This window comes from Aquarana catesbeiana, linkage group LG05 (assembly GCF_042186555.1).
Source record: "Aquarana catesbeiana isolate 2022-GZ linkage group LG05, ASM4218655v1, whole genome shotgun sequence".
Taxonomy (NCBI): domain Eukaryota; kingdom Metazoa; phylum Chordata; class Amphibia; order Anura; family Ranidae; genus Aquarana; species Aquarana catesbeiana.
In genome coordinates, this window is record NC_133328.1 from 174,440,770 (window position 1) to 174,466,571 (window position 25,802).

The window sequence follows — 25,802 nt, forward strand, 5'->3', positions numbered from 1 at the left end:
CGGCTTGAGCTGGTCTCTATATAATGGCGTTTCCTCAGCCTGTTTTCAAGACTGTACCCAGACCCAGCTGAAATGTTTGTGCAGGGCTAGCCTTGAATGTGACCTTCAGGCATTGAGTTTCATGTTGTGGTGCTTTCCAGACCTGAGAGTACTGTGTTAGCAGCAGTATTTTTTTTCAGTGTCCAGAGCCATGGCACAGACCAAGGTGTGACCCTGTCTCTGAACACTCACTTGGGGGGAGCTACCCCACTGTTTACACCACTGAGTGCTTTTCACTTCTCCTGCCACAACAAGTTTTACCACGGTAAGGGTTAAGGGTGAGGGACTGCGTGCTGACATCATCCACTGGGTGGATCGACGCACATATGCTCTGTGCTCTCGTTTCCACCATTCAGTCTAGAGGAAGCACCACTCAGCCTGCTGATTAGAAGGAACCTGAAAACCCTATTGTTAAAGGGTTGTTGTTATTGGAGCCTTCCTCAGCCATATTGGTTGAGGCCGAGTCCTCCCTCATGTCCATGGGACATGTTAGGACTTTTTGGCCATGTGCGCTCATTTATTGGGGCACTTTGCCCTCAGAGGTGCTAAGAGTACTTCTGCATCTTCCCTTGCAGAGTCGGCCTCTGACTAATAAAGCTGGACCCCTGTCACCCTCTCTGACTAGGATTCAGAATCCCAGCAGTTTGTCTCTTAAAACTGGTTTTGAGGCACCACAGTCTCCTGCCATAACCTCAGATTTACAGGGTTTTGTTTTTAAACCTACTTGATGAAATGGGTACTTCACTGCATCTGAAGGATCGGCCTACTGTTCCAACCATTGGGTCTTTTAGAGCCTTTACAGCTGCAAACACCTTTCCACTACATGAAGAAAATTGGAGGCCGTAGTACACCAGAGGGATCACTGACATCCATCCTCAGTCATAGACTAAGCCCTATTGGGTGAAACATGTTATTCATCTCAATGCCTTTGGATATTCCATACACTAAACGTGGATGTCAGTGATCCCTCTGGTATGTGGCGGCTTCCTTTTTTCTGCACCTAGTCTGAGAGAGGGAAAGCTCAGGTTTGCCTTCAGCAAACGTGGTTTAAATGGCAGAAGAGAGAAGCAGCTTGGGGCAGAGTTTTTCATATTTAACCTTTCTACTACACTCGCTATTTGAGCAAATGTCTGGGGCCTTGCGCATCTAAATCTTTGCCATGCATGCAAATGCTCAGAGCACTCTGGCTGGGTTTTGGGATGCTGCTAATGCATCCAAGCAGTATCTGAATGAATGAACCTTTGAGGGATGTTGTCTTCTTGGCCCTGCTCCTGACACCGTGAATAGCAATTGCCACAGGTGGACAGAGTGTTGCATCTGCCTCAATGCAACAGTTCTTGCAGAAGGGTTGGAAGAATCTCACCCTTCTCCATCTACTTCAGCAGTAGGTTCTTGTAGGCCTTCAGAGCTTGACTTCCACTGAGGTCTAAGGGTTTGATGCTTGAGGTCTGCTAACTCCTCTAACTGAAGTTGCACATCCACTTCAATGAGTAGGGCATTGAGTGTGCATCTGGATGGGTGATCCTGAATTGCAGACAGTTCCCAGTTCCTACTTGTGGACCTTTCAGTGGCTGTTGCCCACCCCTCACTCGGATTGCTTTTAGAGGTCCTGACTGTATCTGAATTCCCATGTCAGTCAGTGGACAAGAAAGAAAATATGATTTTCTTTCTCGAACATCACGGGACACAGAGCCACAGTAATTACTGATGGGTTATATAGGTATCACTGGTGATTGGACACTGGCACACCCTATCAGGAAGTTCAACCCCCCATATAATCCCTCCCCCTTGCAGGGATACCTCAGTTTTTACGCCAGTGTCTTAGGTGATGGACGTGTAAAGATGTCCTGTGCTGAGCTCCAAAGGGAATATCCTAAGATCCTATACTGGGGCAAGCCAGGCGAACCGGATCCATTCAAAGTGTCTTTTCATGGCCGAATTGAATGGTACCCGGGCCTCGTGTCCGAAGAAACGAGGTTTTACCCGTAACGCTTCTCTTTTTAGAGAGCTGGACCCCGCAGATCAGAAAATGGCTTTAAACTTCCTAATTTCTGGTGAGGTGCTTTACGGTCCCAGAACTGTTGGATCCCCCCATTCGTAGGGGGCCCCAGTCTCTGACGGTTTTTTCAAACGGAGCCCACCGTGAGAGGTGAAGATTGGGTCTGTGTAAACAGCACCCTGCAGCCGGATAAGGTAAGAGGAGATTCCACAGAATTTTTGAGTTCTAGTGGCTTTTCTCCTTTAAGGTAAATGCATGCTATGCCTATTGTGACCACCGGGGGCTGCCAAGAGCACAAACATGCACATGCTGACATGTCTGTCTCAGTGTTTGTTCATTGCTGTTCATGTCCCAGCATCTCAGGCCGGCTGCAAAAAAGGTAAGGTGGAAGGGGGGATTTCTCATGTTTGAATGTTCCCCCCCCAGGCTAGAGAGGGGCCGCAGGGGTCTAGAAAGTGGTTATACCACCCGGGCTCTGCGGCCTAATGGCCACCATCTCTGAATCTAGCCGTTCAGGCAGATCTTGCTACCAGTCTCTTGTCCTGTAGACAATGCTCAGATGCTCAGGGATCCTGTAGATAAAAGGATGGAATCCCTATTGAAGGATGTTTTCTCCTTAGCAGGATCAGTGGCCCAACCTGCAGTAGCAGCGATTGGAATCTGTCAATACTTAAGAGACCATGTTAAGCAGGTCATCAAAGTATTACCTGAACAGCAGGCCCAGGGGTTTGTTAACCTTCCAGCGGCCTTATGCTTTGTGGTTGACGCCATTAGAGATTCTATCGTGCAAACCTCCCGTCTTTCACTGGGGTTGGTGCATATACGTAGAATCCTATGGTTGAAAAATTGGTCAGCCGAAGCACCATGTAAGAAGCTACTGGCTGGGTTTCCATTTCGTGGTGCAAGGTTGTTTGGAGAGGACTTGGATAACTATATCAAGAGAATCTCTTGTGGGAAAAGCACTCTCTTACCTGTCAAGAAGAAGAGTAAGCGTCCCTCTTTCAAACGGACTCTTTCCCCAGCGCCGGAGGCTTCAGCCTCCAGGTAGTCTCGACGGCCGCCTCCATCGGGGTCCAGAGACAAGAGTCAACCCCAGGGACAAAAGAAGTCCTGGGGAAAGAAGCCTACTAGGCAAAACACTAAGACCTCTGCATGAGGGGGCGCCCCTGTTCACTCGAGTGAGCGGAAGACTGCGACAGTTCTCAGAGCTCTGGCAGGAGGACTTCCAGGACAGATGGGTAATCTCCACGGTAACCTTAGGGTACAAGCTGGAGTTTCAGGAATTCCCCTCTCCTCGGTTCCTCAGATCAAGTGTTCCCAGAGACCCAGAGAAGAAGCAGTCGCTCCTTCTAGCGTTAGAGCGACTTTTGTCGCAGGAGGTCATTATGATAGTTCCCGCAAAGGACCAGGGATTGGGCTTCTATTCCAACCTTTTTACGGTCCAAAAGCCAAATGGGGATGTCAGGCCCATTCTGGACTTAAGGGATCTGAACCGATTCCTAAGGATTCAATCCTTCCGCATGGAATCAATTCGAACGGTAGTTCCCACCCTGCAGGGAGGAGAATTTCTGGCATCAATAGACATCAGAGATGCATATCTGCATGTGCCCATTTTTCCTGCTCATCAGAAGTTTCTGCGCTTCGAGGTAGGAGGGCGCCATTTCCAGTTTGTGGCTCTGCCTTTCGGGATAGCCACTGCACCTCCAGTGTTCACAAAGATCTTGGCTCCTCCTCTGGCCAAATTAAGGGCTCAGGGTATAGCTGTCATAGCATACCTAGACGACCTGCTCTTGATAGACCGGTCGGTAGCCTCTTTGAATGGAAACTTGAGGACCACAGTCAGGTATCTAGAACACCTGGGTTGGATCCTCAACTTGGAAAAGTCTTTCCTAAAACCAGTAAGAAGACTGGAGTATTTAGGTCTGATTATAGATACAAGCCAGGAGAAAATATTTCTACCCCAGGCAAAGATCACTGCTTTGAGAGAGCTGATTCTGACAGTAAGGACCAAGAAGGGTCCCTCAGTCCGCCTTTGTATGAGGCTACTAGGGAAGATGGTGTCTTCATTCGAAGCAGTTCCCTATGCTCAGTTTCACTCAAGAATGCTGCAACACAGTATTCTGTCGACCTGAAACAAGAAGGTTCAGGCATTAGACTTTCCGATGCACCTGTCGCATGCGGTGCGTCAGAGCCTCAATTGGTGGCTCATACCCGAAAACCTGCAGAGGGGGAAATCCTTTCTACCGGTTACCTGGACGGTGGTAACAACAGATGCCAGTCTGTCAGGTTGGGGAGCAGTTCTGGAACAGGCTGCGGTCCAAGGGGTATGGTCCAAGACAGAGAGGACCTTACCCATCAACATTATGGAGATCCGGGCGATACATCTAGCTCTAAAGGCCTGGACTATCAGGCTACAGGGTTGTCCGGTCAGGATCCAGTTCGACAATGCCACAGCAGTGGCTTATGTCAATCATCAGGGAGGCACCCGGAGCCGAGCTGCTCAAAAGGAGGTGAACCAGATCTTAGTCTGGGCAGAGATGCATGTGCCATGCATATCGGCAGTTTTCAACCCGGGAATAGAGAATTGGCAGGCGGACTATCTAAGTCGCCAGCAGTTACTTCCAGGGGAATGGTCTCTGCATCCCGACGTCTTTTGGGCCAGATGCCAAAGATGGGGGGTTCCAGATGTAGATCTCTTTGCATCCCGATTCAACAAAAAGATAGACAGATTTGTGGCAAGGACAAAAGATCCTCTTGCATGCGGGACGGATGTGTTGGTGATTCCGTGGCATCGGTTCTCACTGATTTACGCATTCCCGCCTATTCTGCTACTACCACGACTCCTTCGCAGGATCAGGCAGGAAAGGAAGTCGGTACTTCTGGTGGCCCCCGCTTGGCCCAGAAGGACCTGGTATGCAGAAATAGTAAGGATGACAGTAGGTCCCCCGTGGACCCTACCGGTACGCCCAGACCTGTTATCTCAAGGTCCAGTGTTCCACCCTGCCTTACAAACGCTAAATTTGACGGTTTGGCTATTGAGACCCACGTTCTGAAGAGTCGTGGGCTCTCAGGTCCTGTCATATCTACCTTGATTAATACAAGGAAGCCAGCTTCCAGGATGATTTATCATAGTCTGGAAAGCTTATATAACCTGGTGTGAATCCAGAGGTTGGCATCCCAGGAAATATGTCATAGGTAGAATTCTTGATTTTCTACAATTAGAGATGAAGCTGGCCTTGAGTACCATCAAGGGCCAGGTCTCTGCTTTATCAGTATTATTTCAGCGGCCACTTGCTTCGCATTCTTTGGTCCGAAACTTTATGCAGGGGGTGATGCGTCTTAATCCTCCGGTTAAAGCGCCCCTAAACCCCTGGGACTTGAACTTGGTCCTGGCTGTGTTACAGAAACAGCCTTTTGAACCAATAAGTCAGATTCCTTTGGTCTTGTTGACAAGGAAGTTAATTTTTCTGGTGGCCATCTCTTCTGCTAGAAGAGTATCAGAATTAGCAGCTCTTTCCTGTAAGGAGCCTTATTTGATTATACACAAGGATATAGTGGTACTACGCCCTCATCCTAGTTTTTTACCGAAGGTGGTTTCTGATTTTCATTTAAACCAAGACATTGTTCTACCTTCCTTTTTTCCAGATCCCTGTTCTCCGGAAGAGAGATCTCTTGTGCTGCCAGAGGGTCCCAATAGAGGACAGGCAGCGTCAAAAGCTACCATTTCTAAATGGATTCGACAATTGATCATTCAAGCTTACGGTTTGAAACAGAAGATTCCTCCGTTTCAGATCAGGGCACATTCCACAAGGGCTATTGGTGCTTCTTGGGCAGTGCATCACCAGGCCTCTATGGCTCAAATCTGCAAGGCCGCAACTTGGTCTTCAGTCCATACATTCACCAGATTCTATCAGGTGGATGTGAGAAGGCATGAGGATATCGCCTTTGGGCGTAGTGTGCTGCAGGCAGCGGTACAGAGTCCTCAGGTCTGATTGCACCCTACTTGGTCGTGGTTCCCCCCCCTCAGGTAGCATTGCTCTGGGACATCCCATCAGTAATTACTGTGGCTCTGTGTCCCGTGATGTTCGAGAAAGAAAATAGGATTTTTTAAAACAGCTTACCTGTAAAATCCTTCTCTTTCGAAGGACATCACGGGACACAGAGGTCCCGCCCCTCTTCTAATACACTATATTGCTTGGCTACAAAACTGAGGTATCCCTGCAAGGGGGAGGGATTATATAGGGGGTTGAACTTCCTGATAGGGTGTGCCAGTGTCCAATCACCAGTGATACCTATATAACCCATCAGTAATTACTGTGGCTCTGTGTCCCGTGATGTCCTTCGAAAGAAAAGGATTTTACAGGTAAGCTGTTTTAAAAAATCCTATTTTTGTACACAGCCATGCAGTGTAAGTGCTGTCAAGTATCTTTTGCTATGTATGAACATTTCTTTATGCTGTGTATGCTGGACTTTATATTCCCCTATGTCTTTTCTACAGATTCTTTGCCTTATCAGTGTCAGCCACAATGGTGTGAGTGAATGTGAACTGAAGGAGTTGTGCTCAGGATTAACATGGCCAGTATTAAGTTTTCTGGTGTACCACCTTCATAAAATGGTTGTGTTAAGATACAGCTGTGGTCTGCTCCAGTTTCAGCACTTACAGGTAATGTACATAGTTTTTGTTTGCTAGAATGGAGTTAAAATATAGTTTAATGACCCTATATAGAAGCAACATTTTATCTAACTAGGGTTATAGGGCATATTTAAATGTAATTTTGTCCATTTAAGTGTTTGTTAATCCAACAAAAAAATATACAGATCCTGGTCCCTTAAAGCAGATTACACTGCACAGTGCTTGTGCTGTGTAATCTGCCCCCCTCTAAACTGTAAAAAAAAAACCTTCCTGAACCTGGCACTTCCTGTATCCACTCTCTATACTGAAGACGAAAATCAGGGCTTCTCAGCCCTAACCACCGTGGTCAGAGTACGTCCCTGCATCATACGCTGCTGTCCCCTCTGCTCTCCTCTCTCCTCCCTCACCCCTTCCTTCCTGCCTGTCATCTCACTCTCTGTGTCTGTGTCGGTACAATTGTCACTGCCCGTCCCTCTATTAGAGGCTGGCATAGCACACTATGTAAGTAGTTTTCAAAAAAGAGTATTCTAAATACCGAATTTGAGCTGTCTTCAGGCCGGTCACGTGACTCGCGGCCGTTTTACAGCTTTCGAGAGAAGTTGCCACATGATCTCCCTGGCTGACATGAGAGGGAGATCACGGCTCCTCCCACAGAAAACATCCATCAGAGCTGTAAAGCGTCCACGAGTCATGTGACCGGCCTGAAGACAACTCAAATTTGGAATTTAGAATGCTTGTTTTTGAAAACTACTTTCATAGTGTACTATGGCAGCCTCCAATGGAAGGGCTGGCAGTGACAATTGTGCTTTTTTATTTTTTAAAGAATAGCAGCGGGGGGGGGGGGCGTAGGCGGAGACAGACACAGAGAGGGAGATGACAGGCAGGAAGGAGGGGGTGAGGGGGGGGGGAGAAGAGAGCAGAGGGGACAGCAGCGTATGATGAAGGGACGCACTCTGACCACGGTGGTCAGGGCTGAGCAGCCCTGATTTTCATGGTCAGTATAGACGGATACAGGAAGTGCCAGGTTCAGGGAGTTTTTTTTTACAGTTTAAGGGGGGGCTTTAAGGGACCAGGATCTGTATCCGGTCTTGTATAAATGGGTTAACAAACCCTTTAACTCTAGTATTCCTTATAAAAATTAACTTGGATGTGGTTTTCATATTCTATGAGGCCAAAATCATGCTGAAATTGCACCAAACGAGTACAGGAACCTTTTTTGAAAATCACGCAGTGCTGAGTTGCATTGATGTGAACAGGCACAATTGAAAACAATGTGATTTCCATTGTCATGCGATTCTGTGCGACTCAAGTCACATCTGAAATCACACTATTGTGAATGGGGCCTATAAAGAAGCTATGTTTGCTCGTTGACACAAGCTCATAGATTGCCAGCACAGAAAAAAACCCTCCTTCAACACCCTTAGCAGAGTGTAACTAGCAGCCCTGAGCTGAAGCAGGACACAGGTCAGTCTCCATAAAGTCAGATACTGGGCTGACATTTCTGCTCCGACAAAGGGAAGATATGGTTAACTAAAGTGTCAAATAAAATAATACACACATATCCATGAGGGTTACAGCTGTATGCTTACAAATCGCACACGGGCTAACTAGATCGAATAAAATAGTAGTGTGCAACCATAATCCAAGAAAAGATAAGGCATGTTTGAATATATATCTAAAGGAAATGTAGAGCTGACAGTGCAGCATACTTTATGTTTTTTCTCTAGGCAGGAGAGGCTGTGAGAATGGAATATATGCAAGGAGGTCAAAATATTGTTTCAGAGTACAGAGAGAAACTTGTGCAATACTTCACCGTACAACTAAGGTATTGTATGTCTACCCACTTTACTTTAAAGTTTATTTTTTGTGTATGTAGGATATTTTTTAATTATTTTCATTTTAAATCCCCGTATTATGTCTTGAAACTGCATTACTGAGGTGTGTTTATGAATGTAGTGAGAACGTGGAGGTGTTTTAAAAGAGACTTATAGCGGAGTTACAGTCATATTTTGGTTTATTAAAAGTCAGCAGCTACAATAAGTGTAGTCGCTGACTTTTAATAAACAGCCACTTACAAGTCCCATGATCCAGCGGTGCACTCACCCGCGCTGTGTTCTCTCAGTGTCGTCCCTCGGTGGCGCTGGCACCTTTACTATGGGCACCCGGCTGTCACAGCTGCTTCACAGCCAGGAGCCCACTGCGCATGCGCAAGCGGCGCTGCACTTGTGACTGGTCCTGAAGTTTTCTAGGACCTGTCATATGTCCCAGAAGATTCCGGGAGGGAGAACTTCCGCTTCCGATTGCCTAAGGCGACCGGAACGGAAGTGGGAGTAGGTACCTGTCAAAATTGGGTACCTGCTCCTCCCCTCTTCTCCCCAAAAGCTTAGTTTCACAAACGGGAGCTGGGGAGGAGGCTTTTAAGCGGAAGTTCCACTTTTGGGTGGAACTTCGCTTTAAGCTGGCAATAGATAGTTTGAATCTTGGCAGATTCAGCAAGGACTGTCGACAGACTTGGGTACAACCAGCATGCCGGATTTCTAGCATGCGATTATTGGCAATGGCTATACCAGCTAGCAATAATCATCATGTTCCCTGCGTTACACACCCCTGACTCCTGCACTGTTTTTGTTTTGTACTGCTGACTGACTCTTGCAATGCATTACACACTCCTTTACCCTGAATTATGTGCATTACATACTCCTTTTCCCTGCAATTTGTGTGTCATGTTCTAAACCCAGCACAGACTACAGCCCTCTGTGCATTACATACTCCTGATCCTTGAACACACCCTGGACCCCTGGAGTCTGTGTTATGTATCCTAAACGCAACACTGACTACAGCATTCCCCAACCCCCTGTGCTTTGCCTTACACACTCCTGCACTATATACACAATACTACTTTCCAAACTGTTAATTGTCTGAACAGTTGCTGGTTTATATGCAGCCCCTGACTATTCTAATGAAGTTCTTCTTTAAGGCATTCTCAGACAAAGCAATCAAAGCTTATTTTATAGGTACAAGGCAGCTTGGGTTTTGTTTAACCACTCCCTTTAAGCCCCTTCCATTGTTAAGAGTTTGGCCACGCCCACATTTTGCCATGGCGCGCCACAGGTCACTTACTACCTCATGTGTCACCTCATTCTGAAGTTCAGATGGTACAGCAGCCCTCAAATTTTCCACTCGTCTACTCCCATTTTGCGAGTGAAAAATGAGGGCTGGCGAGCGTGGGCTGCTTTGGAAGGGTGGTGGTGGTGGTGGTGGGGGGCAAGGACCGCCGGCATGCGGGGATGAATAAGAGCCGTTCTCCCAGGGATCACCCCGGGGGGGGGGGGGGGGGAAGAGAGCGTGGAGGAAGAGGATTGCTGGCCAGATCATCACAGAGCGGGATAGCCCACTGTAACAGCTAACATTAGAATTGCCGTCCGCTCGCCATCACACACAGTCCTGCCTTCTGACTTGACGCCTGTGACAGAGAGAATGCCAGTCCAATACTGGGATGCAGAGCATATGGGGTTGGGGAATGCTATCCCCGCTCTGTGATTTGATCAGTAATCCTCTTCCTTCACGCTCTCTTCCCCTGTGATGATCTGGCCGCCCTCTCTGCACAGGTCACACTGCAATCATGGACACAGGTGAGGCAGCAATGATGGGCACAGGTGAGGCTGCAATGATGGGCACAGGTGAGGCTGCAATGGTGGGCACAGGTCACGTTGCAATGATGGGCACAGGTTTGGCTGCAATAGTGGGCACAGGTGAGGCTGCATTGGTAGGCACAGGTCACGCTGCAATGATGGGCACAGGTGAGGCTGCATTGATGGGCACAGTAGAGGCTGCAATGATTGGCACAGATGAGGCTGCACTGATAAAGTTGTTGTTAATATTTATGTTTGTAACTTAATTCTGCATAAAACATTTAAGTGTTATTTCATGAGATAATTTATGAGGGCGGTTTAGGGGTGTAATTAGGGGTGGTGCAGGGTAGGAATTGGGTGGGGCAACTGGCGGCGAGTAACCCTTAAGGCCTGGCTAGTAGCTCAGGACTTGAAATTTTGAACCTTGCGGTATAGTAAGTGAGCTGCTAATCTCTATAACTGACGTTTTACAACACAATGATTACAATAAACTGTACAGCATGTGAAAAGAAGCCTAGAGCTCCACCGGCTGGCTGGATAAAACACTTTATGATAATTGTTATCTTTAATTTTTACATGATTAAAAAATATTTTTTTCTTTTTTTATTTTATAGCCATGACCATACCAAATAAAAAAATTAAATATTACATGGCAGAGACATGTTGTGTAACAATCAAGCTGCTGGAATATCTTAATTATAGTACACTATACTTCAGATCATTAATTTTTGAACGGCTGTTTAACACAATGCAATACAATACAAGTCAGTGCAGGACGTGTGTGTTGCAGTGCACAGCATTGTGTTGTGAATGGAGCCCTTAGTTCAGGGTTTCAATTCCACCCAGACATCTATCCTAATAGAGTTTACATTTTTTTCCTGTGCTTTATCCTGGATTTCCACCAGACAATTCAAAGACATATTGGTAGGTTGATTAGCTCCCTCCCAGATTAGCTCTAGTGTGTATTGGTTCTAAGAGCTATTGTCATCTGCTGTGTAATACGGCGAGGGGGATTCACAACTAGAGCAGACAGAAACTAGAGCAGTTATCTGTAGCAATCAATAAACTTCTAGCATATTCAGTTAGGCTTTGAAAATGAAAGCTAGAAGCTGATTGGTTGCCATGCACGGCTACACCTGATTCTGTCTGCTCCAGTCACAGTAAATTTCCCTCTGTATGTCTTAGTTATATAATCATTGGAAATAATAATATAAATAATATAAATTAATATTAATAATTTGTATCTACCAATATGACCATTTTAAGTTGCCAGTTAGAGATCTATGTTAGATTCATGTAAAATGACTGCCTGTTTTTTTTTTTTTTTTCTTGTATTTTTTTAACTAATTGATAAAAATAATTGATGAATTGAATTAAACTTGCTATCCTGTTGTCATGAATACTGACAATTTTTGTTATTGCAGCCATGACCGTGTGACATGGAGGAGTGCAGATGAGCTCACTTGGTTGTACCAGCAACAGGGAGAGAAACAGAAGCTACACAAATGTTTAATGAACCTCTTTGTATCCCAGAATCTCTATAAAAGGTCTGTGTTTAAAAGTTACCAGAACTATTCAAGATTTGCTGAAATGTAGCAGGAAAATATGTGTTGATGTTAAAGATCAAATAGTTCTAATAGCCACACTTATTGGCATTGACAATATGCTTGACCATGCTTATTGAATGGAAAGGAATTTTACTCACTATGTTCTTTTTGTTATTAGGGGACATTTTGCTGAGTTGCTCAACTATTGGCAGCTTGTGGGTAAGGACAAAATAGCGATGGCTACAGAATACATTGATGCTTTGAAGCAGCAGGAGAAATTGTATGAAGGAGAGGAGAGCATGACCTGCTTGGCAGACCTCTATGAAACACTTGGAAGATTTCTCAAAGACCTTGGTCTCCTCAATCAGGTAAGTTGAACTCTTTAATTTGGTTCTAAGGTTATAGTTTTTCCTAAAGAGGAACTATAGTGAAAAATGAACACTGCTGTTTTATAGAAGGAATGTCTAGTAAGGTTATTTGTGGTTAACAAATGGTCTGCAAATCTTTCTTTGCATTTAATTCCTGATGAGAATGTGCAGTGCACTTCCTGACATGAGACTACCTAAGCACTCCTAACCTGTAGCCTCTTAGCTACATATCTGTAATGTGAGAATAATAAAGGCAGGGCTTTTTTTCAGTGGGAACGCAGTTCCAGCACCTCTAGCACTGAATGTGGCAAAGTATGCTGGAGGGTCTATTAATGTTGGCTGCCGGGCCATCTATAGTTGCTGGAGGGGGATCTGTTATTGCTGGGGGTGGGTCTTATGTTGCCCGCTGGAACTAATGCTAAGGGAGGGGTCTATTGAAGCTGGCTGCTAGAGCGTCTATTGATGCAGGCTGTTGGGAGTCCATTGTTGCTGGGATAGATCTATTGTTGCTGGGGTGGATCTATTGTTGCTAGCTACAGAGGATCTATTTGACTACTTTTCTTGTTATCAATAACAAATTCCATACACATTACTTAGCACCACAAAATGATACTTGGTTCTGTATTTTCTAAAAAGGGTGGTACTGGTAGGTGGGTTGAGGGTGGAACCAAGGGATGGTGCTCGGAGGTGGGTAGAGGGCAGAGCCAAGGGGTGACTTGGAAGGGAGGAGTTCCTGCACCAATTCTCTGAGAAAAAAAGCAATGATTGAAGGCATATCCAACCCTCTCTTGCCTCTGATGAGTGCTGTTCTCTGAAGATTTGAAGTGTCTTCCTGAACACTGCAGTGACAGTTGGCAATGTCACCACTGTGCTTCCCATTGTTCGCCTGTAGGAGAGGAAGCTGCACCTGAGAACCTGCAGTGCAAGGCTCTCCCACGCACTTCTGTATTCTTTCTGTGACTCCAACACCTATCCTGCTGGCTCTGCTGCTTTTGTTGTATCTGTGACTGTCCTACTTCTCTTGCTTGCCTCTTGATCTGTTGATTTGTTTTAAGTACATTACAATCAACAGTCATCTGAAATGAGAAAGCAAAGCCCTGCTCTTCCACCACACAGAGAGGCAGCATGGAAGAGGAACTGTGGGCTTGGGGTAAAGATTCTGACACTATTGTATAAGTTCTCTTTAACAGAACATGCTAAATTTATTTTTGTTGATCATATCAGCAGGGCTTTTCAATGTACTCATAGGAATAAGATGACTGTTGAATGATCCAGCATAGTGGTCAGATTAAGAAAATATCATATACCTATAGGCAGTCCCCTACATGTGACTGCACTTCCAGGTGATCCAATCTCAAGGGTCAATGGCGACATTTACCAGGCATTTACTGTTTTTCCCAGAAAATAAGGCTGATGCCCAGAGCAGAAGTGTAGTGTCGTACAGACTTTCATGACACTTGCCATGGAGTTACATTATCCTGGCACCCAGCTCTATTCTTTCCATCTTACAGATTCTAGAAATGGTTTTAGAGAGTACACTGCAGTGCGCATGCACCTCAGGAAGTGTGTACACAAAAAAAAAAAAAAATGTTAACAGGTAAAGAGGTTTTTAAGGAAACATCAAGTTTCTTCTCGTACAAAGTCAAGCCCACTAGCACTTTAAGATTACATTAGCCATACTTAACTGACTAAGATTTAAACTGTAAGCATGGATACGAATACAGATGTGGCTTTCCAAGTCCTAGAGTGCAGCCACAATCAACCAGTAATAATAAAAGCTCCTGTAGATATAAAAGTTACTGTAGATAGATTTTATTTCTAAAATCACCTACTTTGCCTAATTGTAGTGAATTTAGCTGGACATCATATACAGGGCACATTTGAAGGGTGTATTATATATGAAAGCACATAGGGATATATATATATATATATATATATATATATATATATATTTATATATATATATATATATATGTGTGTGTGTGTGTGTGTGTGTGTGTGTGTGTGTGTGTGTGTATATATATATATATATATATATATATATATATATATATATATACAGGACCCCCTTACATTGTTGTATTCACTCCACCTTACATCAGTGACCCCCCCTCAGACTGGCCTGGCAGCACTGTCACTGACCTCTCAGGTGCATCGTTCAGGGCTCAGTCAGTCGGCTCCAGGTTGGTGGCTCTGGTTTTATCCTATAGTCTCCTCTCCACAGTCCACACACGTCTGACTTCTCCCATGATCCCCATCCCGGCAGCGCTCCCTCTCTTGACTCCTCTCCAGACTCCCTCAGAGACTGCAAACATGATATAAGACAAGAGATGAGGTTGCGGACATGATACAAGAGATGGTCAGAGAATGCAGACATGATACGAGAGATGGTCACAGACTGCAGACATGGTACAAGAGATGGTCAGAGAATGCAGACATGATACAAGAGATGGTCAGAGACTGCAGACATAATACAGGAGATGGTCAGAGACTGCAGACATGATACAGGAGATGGTCAGAGACTGCAGACATGATACAGGAGATGGTCAGAGAATGCAGACATGATACAGGAGAAGGTCAGAGACTGCAGACATGATACAGGAGATGGTCAGAGACTGCAGACCTGGTACAAGAGATCAATGCAGCCTCACTGTGTCCATCAATGCAGCTTCACAGTGCCCATGAATGCAGCTTCACTGTGCCCATGAATGCAGCCTCACTTTCCATCAAATGCAACATTACTGTGCCCGTGATTGCAGCCTCACTGTGCCCATGATTGCAGCCTTACTGTGCCCATCAATGCAGCCTTACTGTGCCCATCAATGCAGCCTCACTGTGCCCATCAATGCAGCATCACTGTCCATCAAATGCAGCATCACTGTGCCCGTGAATTGAGCCTCACTGTGCCCGTGAATGCAGCCTCACTGTCCATCAAATGCAGCTTCACTATGCCCATGAATGCAGCCTCACTGTGCCTGTGAATGCAGCCTCACTGTGCCTGTGAATGCAGCCTCACTGTGCCCGTGAATGCAGCCTCACTGTGCCCGTGAATGCAGCCTCACTGTGCCCGTAAATGCAGCCTCACTGTGCCCAGTCAATACATACTCATCATGGCATTGCCTAGAAGTCCCAGTATGTCCCACTGGTTACACTTGTCTCTGTAGAGCTAGATGTTCCACTGGCTCCCCTCCTCCTGTCTCTGTAGAATTAGAGGTCCCAGCATGCCCACTGGTTTCTCGCTTGTCTCTGCAGAAGTAGAAGTCCCAGTATGTTCCACTGGTTACTCAGTCACCATGGCATTGCCTGGATCACACACAGTGCTCCCCTCCCTCGCTCTCTCTCTCCTATGTGTCACACACAGTGGGCATCTCCCGCGGTGTGTGTCATGGAGCTGGCTGGGTCTGTGTTCGGCTTTGCTGTAGCAAGGTCCCGCCCCCCTAGACCGGCTTGTGTGATAGGCGATTGAATCCAGTGTTCCATCTACTATCACAAGAGCCGGTCTAGGGGGGCGGGACCTTGCTACAGCACAGTCGAACACAGACCCAGCCAGCTCCATGACACGCACTGCGGGAGATGCCTGCTGTGTGTGACACATAGGAAAGAGAGAGCGAGGGAGGGGAGCGCTGCAGTCAACCGAATCTCAAAGCGGCCCCAGGGCAGGCGGCCTACCGGGAAATTTCCCGGTATCCCAGAAGGCCAGTCCGGCCCTGAACATTTATTATGCAATGCTCCATTTGTGTAAAGTTTGTCTAATGCCAGCCATAGACGGAGCAAATGTCTTTACTGCAACCCCGGGTGACAGTGTTGACAGGGGAATCCCTCCCCCGAGCCATTGTGTTCTCTTGGCGGGCAGACGAGTGAAGCCGTCCCCACCAGGAGAAGACAGTGATTATTGTTGGGGGTTATAATAGCCCCTTGCAATAATCACATGTAAAATTCTGTCCACCTGATCAATTGATCAGCTTGGGTACATTCAGCCTGCCCATACATGGTTCGAATCTCGGCCGTTCCTGCTGAAACCGGCTGAGATTAGAACCGTCTATGGCTGGCTTTAGGCACCTAGGGTCAGGATTTATCATCTCTCTAGTGATTGTCATATGTTATCCTGCTTGCGTGTCAATCATAATCACAATTTAGAGAACATCTTAATGCTTACATATAGCTTCTATATGTCCCTCTAGGAGTACCCGTGCAGATCCACAGGTACTTTAGTGGCAGACAGCTAACTGGCATTTTCAGAAGGAGAAAATTATATATCTATCCATTACTAATACAGATTTTGGTCACAATCATTCATTACTCCAATTATTTGTCCTTTCTTTAGGCTGTGACACCTCTTCAGCGCTCTCTGGAGATCCGAGAAACTGCTCTAGACCCTGACCACCCCAGTGTAGCTCAGTCTCTACACCAGCTTGCAGGTGTCTATGTGCAGTCCAAAAAGTTTGGGAATGCTGAACAGCTGTATAAGCAGGCTCTGGAGATAAGCGAGAATGCCTACGGCAGTGAACACCTGAGAGTGGCCTGGGAACTGGATGCTCTGGCTGTTCTTTATCAGAAGCAGAACAAGTAAGAATTACCAGCCACAGGAACACAATACACATATTTTTTATGAATAATTTGACGTTCACAAATTCATCTTTGATTGCACTATTTATAATATGTTTTTTGTTTATTTCTGTGTTTCAAAGATATGAACAAGCAGAGCAGCTGAGAAAAAGGTCATTAAGGATTCGACAGAAAGCAGCAAGAAGAAAAGGCAGTATGGTATGACCAGGACATGTTTGCACAAACACTTTGGCTATATATACATACTCCTTGACAGTACCTTTACTCCTCTGTGCAGCTCTACAGGGGCTTAGCAAGCTGATCTATGAATTGAATCTTGTAGAATCACATTTTTGATAAATATGCCCACTGTCTCCCAGCTAATCATCAGTGGGTTTTACAGTCTTTGGGACCCATGTGTCATCGCCCTGTATTTGTTCACAATAGTTACATCACCAGGAAGGGGAAATTTTGCCGAAAGCACTGTCCCAGTCAGGGACTGCTGCAGAAGTTGCACACCACTTTATTCTGCATGCTGATGGCCTTAAAAATGGTGGTTGACTTTATAAAGAGGTTTTTTTGACAAATTATTTTAAAATGTTTTTTTTTTTTTTTTTTTTTATATTTTCTACTACAGCTAGAGCTGGGTACCATTTTAATAAGTCCTGGAGGCCAACTCTGTTTTTTTGACAGCCCCCATTCTCAGTCACTTACCTTAAGTTCCTGCCACTCAGTCACTTCACAACCCCCCCCCCCCCCCCCATCCCCATCCTCCCCTGGAGGTCCCCCAGTCTGTATGTTCTTCTATTTATTTGTTATGCCTACCTTTATTGAAGTCTTCAGGACAGTCATATGATGGTGTATAGGGCTCTCTTTCTTTTCAAGCTAATGCTGTCTGTACCATTGTACAGTGAATGCAATGCCATCTGCACCATTAAACAGTGGAAGCAGGGTGTTCCATGCCATTATACAGTGAATGCAGGGTGCTGTGGTGACCCCTCCCCTTTAGGGAGTGAGCCCATGATGCCCTGCACTCACAGTACATCCTTAGTCTTCTGGGAAGTTGGGCTTTAAAGTGATTGTAAACAATCACCTTGTAAAACAACCCAATTTGTAGAAATGAAAGGCAAAACATTTTTATATAGATATAAAAATACATTATAAATACCTTTTTTTTTTCCTTTTTTATAAGTGATCACATTCCCTTTGTTCTCAGCTGCATAAGAGCTGGGGGCAGAAGAAGCAGCAGCAAACTGAACTTTCCAGTGAATGGCTGTGCAGTGGGGGTTTGTCAGGACAAGTCTGATCATTGGAGAACAGGCTGAGTTCCCAGCATAGCTAGAGAACTGGGCACTGTGTTTTCTCCTGCTTAGTGTGGTCAGTTTTTAATAGGAAAGCAGAGGGACTGGCCGGAACACCAGGGATTTCACATAAAGGAAGCAATACAAAGAGAATAGGATACTTTCTCGCACAAGTACATGGTACAGCAGGCACATATCAGGAGTATGAAGTGTTGGGGTAACAAATGCTTTAAGCTCACTGCGCTCTAGAATGTGAATTTAAAATGTGCATTTCAATGTGCCACTACTTATACTAAATACCAAGCCAAAAAAACAAAAATATAAATTGCAATCAAGAAATATACATTTCACAGCAGCGCTCAAAAGAAAAAAAAAAAAAAAATAGAGATATATATCAGAAAATATATACGAAAAAGTGTCCATGAAAATTAATTCAGTGCCCATAAACAAGTGAAGAAATATCTTGCAATAACATGCAGTAACATTAAAGGAGTTGTAAAGGCAGAAGGTTTCTTTTTATCTTAATGCATTCTATGCATTAAAGAAGTCTAGCCTCAGCTCGTTTGGCTGGGCTTCTCCTATGGATCACAGGAGTGCAATTAGTTTTGCACTCCTGTGACCCATTTTCAGCAGAGAGCAGACTAAAGTCCATCTCTGCTGACATCACAGAAATCAGTCCAGGCACAGCGTCATCCTGGATCCACCAGGTGCCTGGACTGACACCTGTCTCAGGCTCTCAGCGAGCCGCTAAGAGCCTGAGATGGCCGCTCCCCGCCCCTCCACAGCTCAGCGCTCCAGTGAGGAGGAGCAGAGAGGAGAGCTGCTGATTGACAGTCTACAGCTCTCTGCTTGGGAAGCTGTGAGAACCGAGCAATCGGTGGTGTTCGATGGCTTGATTCTCAGTGTAGAGGCGCCGGGGGATAGATGCAGCATCAGACAGGTGCTGCATCCACCTAGGTAAGTAGGATTATGGAAAAATTCTCAAACTCATACTTCTCTTTTGATAAAAAACCTTTTGTGTGTAGCAGCCTCCCCAGCACCCCCTAATTACTTACCTGAGCTCCATCTCTCTCCAGCGAGGTCCACGAATGTTGTGCTGCCCCAACGGGGCATAGAATTGATATAGACTATTTTCCTAACCATTTTCTATGGACGTTTGTATTTAGTTCACATGCTGCCATCTAGTGACCTTTTATGGTAATGCACTTGTTTTACATGTCCTTTCCCTTATGCATGACACACTTCCTTGATATGTAATGCTCCACCCTTTCTTCCTGTGATTGTATTTCCTGTGTAATGGATGCAGCAACAAGCCACATATAGCAGGGCACATGTATTCTGCATTGTAAGCTACATACAATATCATCTTTTGACCGCTTAAATACTATAACCTATTCATCTGTTTGTATCCTGTCATCTGCTGTAACCTGATGTTCAGAATAAAAGCATCTTGTGGATGGAATCGGTATTTGGTGAGTTCAAACTATCTGATGAGGATTGTCCTCAGTGATTATATCTTATACGGGCCAGGCATAGAGGTCTCACAAGGGATAAATCGCTTCACAACATCGGAGTCAGAATAGTCAAAAGATGATAGACTACCCACAGCCTGCTGTGTATATGTGTGCGCCTGATCTGCAATCAAGCTCCCTGCCATCCACCATCTTGTGAAGTACATGGTCGCACAAGTTTACTGCACCTCATGTGAATGTTAAAAACGGTTTCTCTACATTGAACTGTGTTACCCCACCTGTCTAAGTTGCTGTTCATCTTAAAGAGACAGCACCATTTCTTGCAAAAACGTGAAAAATGTCTAGACAAGACTCTGAGAACCCTTTTGTGGCTGAACCAATGCAGATTCAACATGCCTCTGAACCCACAGATGTACAGGGAGCAGATTCTGCAGATATTGTCGAACAGAGTGTAAGACCCAAACGTACAATAAAACCGACACAGAAACTCAGAGAAAACTATGAAGCTACTAGAGATGAATTCTCCAGCAATCTGTCAGACTTATGGGACAGAACTTCACACTGCATGTCAGTTTTGTCAAACTTTAAGGATCAACCAGCTGAACTAAGAGACTCTATAGCTTATCTGCCACATACGAACGCTACCAGCGGCTGTTTGCAAAATACACAGCCTTCTTGCAGGACTGTAATATAGAGGAATCTTCAGCAGAACTGACCAGGACTGATGCACTAAACCAACAAAGGGATCTCTTAGTGCAAAATGCTCAGTATAAGGCAGAACTCTGCATTGCTCAACTGCAGGAGAAGAGATCTCACAGATCCACATCAACCAAGCACACTGCACGTTCTTCTAGATCCTCTCGCTCCAGAAGTTCAACATTAAGCGACAAGCTAATAGAGGCCCGTGCAAGTCTGGAAGCAAATAAAATGCGAAGCTCCTTTACCAGAAAGGAAGCAGAAATAGAAACACAAAAGGCAGCTTGCCATGCAAAGATGGTAAATCGTCAAGCAGAGATGGAAGCTCAGAGCAAAGCTCACCAAGCAGAGCTGTATGCTCAAAGCAAAACTCTTGAAGCAGATATGGCAGCTCAACAAGCAGAGGCAGATTGAATTCCCAAATAAAGATTCTGCAAATGGAAAGGGAGGAAGCAGCTGCCTTAGCAAGGCTCAGAGTCCTTGAACAAGCGATGGGAGAAAGTGCTAACTCAGACTGGTCCATCCCAACGGAACTGCAAGACCCAGTTGAACGCACCAGTGAATATGTACTAAAGCATAATGTTTGCAATGATACAGAGTTATCTCCTGTATGTCTTACTAACAACACTGTTCTGACTCTCAACACAGAGACCCAAATGCCTGAGCCTCTTCAAGTCTACAACAAGTGCATCTATGCAACAAACCGCATCACCTCTTGCTGACAACAAGGTGACTTCCTGTGACAAGCCGCAGCTCAAGCCACAGCCAGCACAAGCCTTATGGCAAACCTCACCCTACTTCACCAGAGAACTTTCACACCCCAGGGGTTCTACAAGTTACTTTGGCACCGAAGAGTGAGAGATCAGACTTGAATGACTTTGCCAGATATATGGTACGCCGTGAGCTCATTAACACTACCCTCTCAAGGTTTGATGACTGTCCGGAGAGCTACAGGGCCTGGAAATCAACCTTCAAAGCTGCCATTGCTGATCTCAACCTTACTACCAAGGAACTTGATTTGCTCATGAAGAGGCTAGGTCCAGAATCTGCAGATTGTGTTAAGAGTGCATGTTGACCACCCAGATGCATGTTTTGTTGCTGCATGGGCAAGACTTGAGCAAGCCTATGGTAGCTCTGAAGCCATAGAAAGCGCTCTATTCAAGAGACTGCAAAACTTCCCAAAAATAGGGAACAAAGACTATCGCAAGCTCCAAGATCTGAGTGATCTCCTCATGGAGCTGGAGTTGGCAAAGACAGACCCACGTCTACCTGGACTGAGCTTCCTGGACACTGCTCATGGTGTCAACCCAGTGGTGTCTAAACTGCCATAAGGCCTGGAGGGGAAATGGGCACAACAGGGCTCAAGGTACAAAAAAGACTATAACGTATCTTTTCCTCCATTCGCATATTTTTGCAGGTTCAGTGATCAAGCCTGGATAAGAAACGATCCCAGCTTCAGCTTCATTGCACCCAACTTACCTGCTTCATCATCATCTTCATCAAGGTATGATATCATAGCTGCTAAATGTAGAGACTTTAATAGAGCAACATCTGTTAAAAGGACAGACATCTCACCACCCGTATCCTCTCCTGCTCAACAGAACGATTCGGGTGACAGAGATAAAGACCCTAATCGTTAGTGCCCTATTCACAAGAAGCCTCACCCCCTAAAGAAATGTTGTGAGCTTAGGGCAAAGACGCTACAAGAGCGCAGGGAGATTCTTCGGAAACTTGGAATATGCTACAGGTGCTGTGCTTGTTATGGACATTTTGCTAAAGACTGTAAAGTTGTCATCAAGTGCACAGTAGCGACAGACATGTTACAGCTATGCATCCGGGCCCAAACTCAGACAATTCACAGCAGCCCCCTACTTCCAGCCCTGTCTCAAGTCATGGCGGGGAACAACAAGGTAATGCTCCATTCACAGCTAACGTTTCTTCTTCATGCACAGAAGTCTGTGGAGAAGGCTTAGATCACAAATGCTGTGCTAAGATATGCCTAGTCAAGATATACCCAAAGGGTCAACCTGAGGAAGCTATTAGGATGTATGCTATAATAGATTAACAGAGCAACAGATCCCTGGTTAAGCCTAAATTCTTTTAGATCTTTGGGATAGAGGGACACTCATCACCGTATACTCTCAGAACCTGTTCTGGTCGTGAAGAGACCTTTGGTAGAAGGGCCGATGGGTTCATGGTCTCTCATATCAATAAGGGAGAGGGCATACCCCTACCAAAATTAGTTGAGTGTGATCAGATACAAGATGAAAGGATAACATTTCCTACTCCAGAGGCTGCATATCACTATCCTCACTTGAGGCACCTTGTTAATGAAATTCCTGCAATGGACGTGAATGCTGAAATCTTGATTTTGCTAGGAAAAGACATTCCCAGAGTACACAAAGTAATGGAATCTGGCGCCCATTAACAGCTCTTCAATTTAACACACAAGCGATATTTGCCAAGCACGGGCGTGGATGGCAACATCATTTGGTGAGCGCTTTTCTTAAGGGTACGGAAGTGGCACACATCACTGTGGTGGAGGATTATTGATGTTGTAACACTCATTTGTTACACTTGCCTTTATCACATTTTGAGTGGATTGAAGTTAATGTTACTGCATGTTATTGCAAGATATTGCTTCACTTGTTTATGGGCACCTAATTACTTTTCATGGACCCTTTTTCGAATATATTTTTCTCATAGATATAAATATAAAAAAGTGCAAAATAATAAAAAAATGATAATTTCTTCCATTTGTAAAATAACTTTTCAATGCTTTGTACCATTGCTGACAGCTGAAGTGTAAACAAAAAAGTTGCGGTAAGTATCGATAATTGGTATCGGCGATACTAAAAAAAAAAAAAAAAAGACCCTAATATAAATTAATGGTCATTTTTTTATTTCTTTACACATTACATTATTTTTCATTACATTTCTTTCAATTTAATTGAAGCAAAGAGTGTTATGTCTTATTTTATTGCCATCTTGTTTGATAACCTAATGTTCAGGGTTGTAAATCTTTAAAATAAAAAAGTTCTTAAGAATTGAGATCTTTAGTTTAAGCAAAACAAAAGGTGATTCTTATTTTATCCAGAATCATGCAGCTCTACCAGAAAATTGGGTGTTTAATACATTTTTGTGCACACAAACACAACATATGTGTTTTTTCTTAAAAATGTGTGCTTTAAAAATGGCTGTGCAAATATTGTGCAACATAAAAAATTTCAACAGCCACCATTTTATTCTCCATGATTTCTGCTTTCAAAAAATATTATATAATGTTTGGGGATCTAAGTAATTTTCTGACAAAAAAAAAAATCCTGATTTTTACATGTATGCGAGAAGTATCAGAATTGGCCTGGGGGGTCAAGTGGTTAAAGTAAAGTCTATAGTGGCTTTAAAGTTCAAGTACACCAGCCAGACACAAGTGAAGGTATAATTTGAATTGGACTCTTGACAGTTGTTGAAGAAAATGTGTCATAAATGAAAAAGGGAGATTGCCATGCCAGGCCTGTACGTCTGAAATGCTGAATATGCCAGTAGTCTGGCTGTCATGCTAACCTTTTGCATAAATATTTGGCTTTTTTTAAAGCTGTATTAAACTCCAAAACAAAAATGTAATAATGCAACCATAAAATCTAAGGATTGGTAAGATGCAAGTACTGAAGTTGATTCATTGATTATCTTCAGTACAACCAGCATGTCTTGCCAGCTTTAGCTGCTGGCAGTGATCATTGTGTTCTGCTGGTGGGGAAGCACCCCCACGCTCCTCACTGCAGAGCACAATAGCGCAAGGGGAGGGATTCCTCCATCAACACTGACTGTGTTGATGGGGGAATCGAGTAATTTTCTTTCCTTCAACTCATGGTTGAAAGACCGAAAGAAAATTGCATAATGTATAGCTTCAGCTCAATAGTACTCAGTGGAAAGTGCTTTTCTTTCTAAAAGATCTCTAACAATTGTTTTTTTTTTACTCTTCAGTATGGGTTTGCATTATTAAGGCGTCGTGCTCTTCAGCTGGAGGAACTAACACTGGGCAAAGACACTGCTGACAATGCTCGAACACTGAACGAACTTGGCGTTTTGTATTACTTACAGAATAACCTTGAGTAAGTATTGATTCTTAACATGAGGAAGTCATTTTGGCCTACTTAAAATTCAGCAAATGGCTCTTTACTATCTGTCACCTTAATGTTGGTGCATTTCAACAGCCTGATAATTTTTTGTTGATCAAGTGTAAAATCATTAAGAATAGAGATGTGTGGCAAAGAAAAGATAGCAACAACAAATATAGGAATTGGCGGGGTATGACAGAAATCATGCATTCGAAGTACTAATATGTTGTACCGCATCAACAACAATGCACCTATGAAAAAAATATATTTTATTGTTCCATTAAAGGTGCAGAATGTTAAAAGGAGCATAAAAGGTGTTAAAGATTGGATCTACAAGTAACATTGCAGTTCCTTAATAAACATAGATCTTAATGGGCAGCCAACAATACAGCTGCTTGAAACATAAAAAAGTACTTGTATCTTGTACTGAGTGTAGAAAACCAAATAACTTTTAGAGAAGAAAGAGATTCTGTGTACATCAATGATACATGAAAAAATTATATTTACATACATAGAGTTGACAAATTGTCTCTTTCTCCAGTTGTCTATCCAGGACAGAACCTGAATGTGAATGTGTGACTCCGCCCATTGGAGGCAGGAAACACAATAACCACAGGCCTTGAATAACTGTCCTAAGAGGGAGCCAGTTATTGGGTTTCCTTCTCTGGGTGGAACATTTCTGCTGGAACTCAGGTCTGAGGTAGGCTCACAGGGGTGCTGTCCTCCATCACTTTAAGACTTTTTTCTCCTGGGGTTGATGCTGCCCCAGGGCCATCCTAGAGATGGGTGAGGGTGCTGTCTGGGATCCCCTCCTCAGGTCTATGCTCAGCAAGAGCCAGGGCCTTCTCAGACTCTGTCCCCCTAAGGGAGTCAGATTCATTAGCTATATTTTCAATCCAGCATACAGGGTTTCCCCATGACCGAAGAAACCACGTGTCTTTTCCAGTAGGTGCGGAACTTGGGGACAGGCGCGAGTCATGAATTTTGGGCTTTGGAATGCATGGAGTAGAGGTGGATGTCCAGCTGGCTACTTTCTGGTACAGGGAATGCAGACACTGGGACAGTTAGCTTATAGTGCTAGGTTACCCCGCTTTACCCTCTGTAACATGGATCCAGGACAGCAAATTGCATTGGTTGTCGCAGGTATCAGTGGCACATGCACATTGCAGGTAAGTAGTGACTTCACTTATGCCTGCTCCTTGCTTGTTTATGGTGTGTCATGTTTATCTTTTACACTATTTTTCTGCTGGACTCTTGGAACTTTTTAGTGGCCCCGTGCAGTCCTTTTCTCAGACATGGTTGCACTAGGATGTTTGCTTTTTAGAGTTGCTGTGCACAATGTGTTCTATTCCAGACCAAAGCTGCAGGTACAGTGCATCCGGAAACTATTCACAGCTCTTCACTTTTTCCACATTTTGTTATGTTACAGTCTTATTCCAAAATGGATTAAAT

The 25,802-nt window shown here is 44.5% G+C and overlaps 1 protein-coding gene across 1 annotated transcript in view; it reads left to right on the top strand.

Moving 5' to 3' along the window:
* NPHP3 (nephrocystin 3) overlaps positions 1-25,802 on the top strand; it is a 114,483-nt gene that overhangs the window by 64,631 nt on the left and 24,050 nt on the right. The window contains exons 18-24 of the mRNA XM_073630357.1: positions 6,537-6,701; positions 8,399-8,496; positions 11,728-11,850; positions 12,029-12,218; positions 16,543-16,784; positions 16,907-16,982; positions 24,217-24,344. Coding sequence (XP_073486458.1) covers positions 6,537-6,701; positions 8,399-8,496; positions 11,728-11,850; positions 12,029-12,218; positions 16,543-16,784; positions 16,907-16,982; positions 24,217-24,344 — 1,022 coding nt within the window. The remainder of the gene's footprint in view (positions 1-6,536; positions 6,702-8,398; positions 8,497-11,727; positions 11,851-12,028; positions 12,219-16,542; positions 16,785-16,906; positions 16,983-24,216; positions 24,345-25,802) is intronic.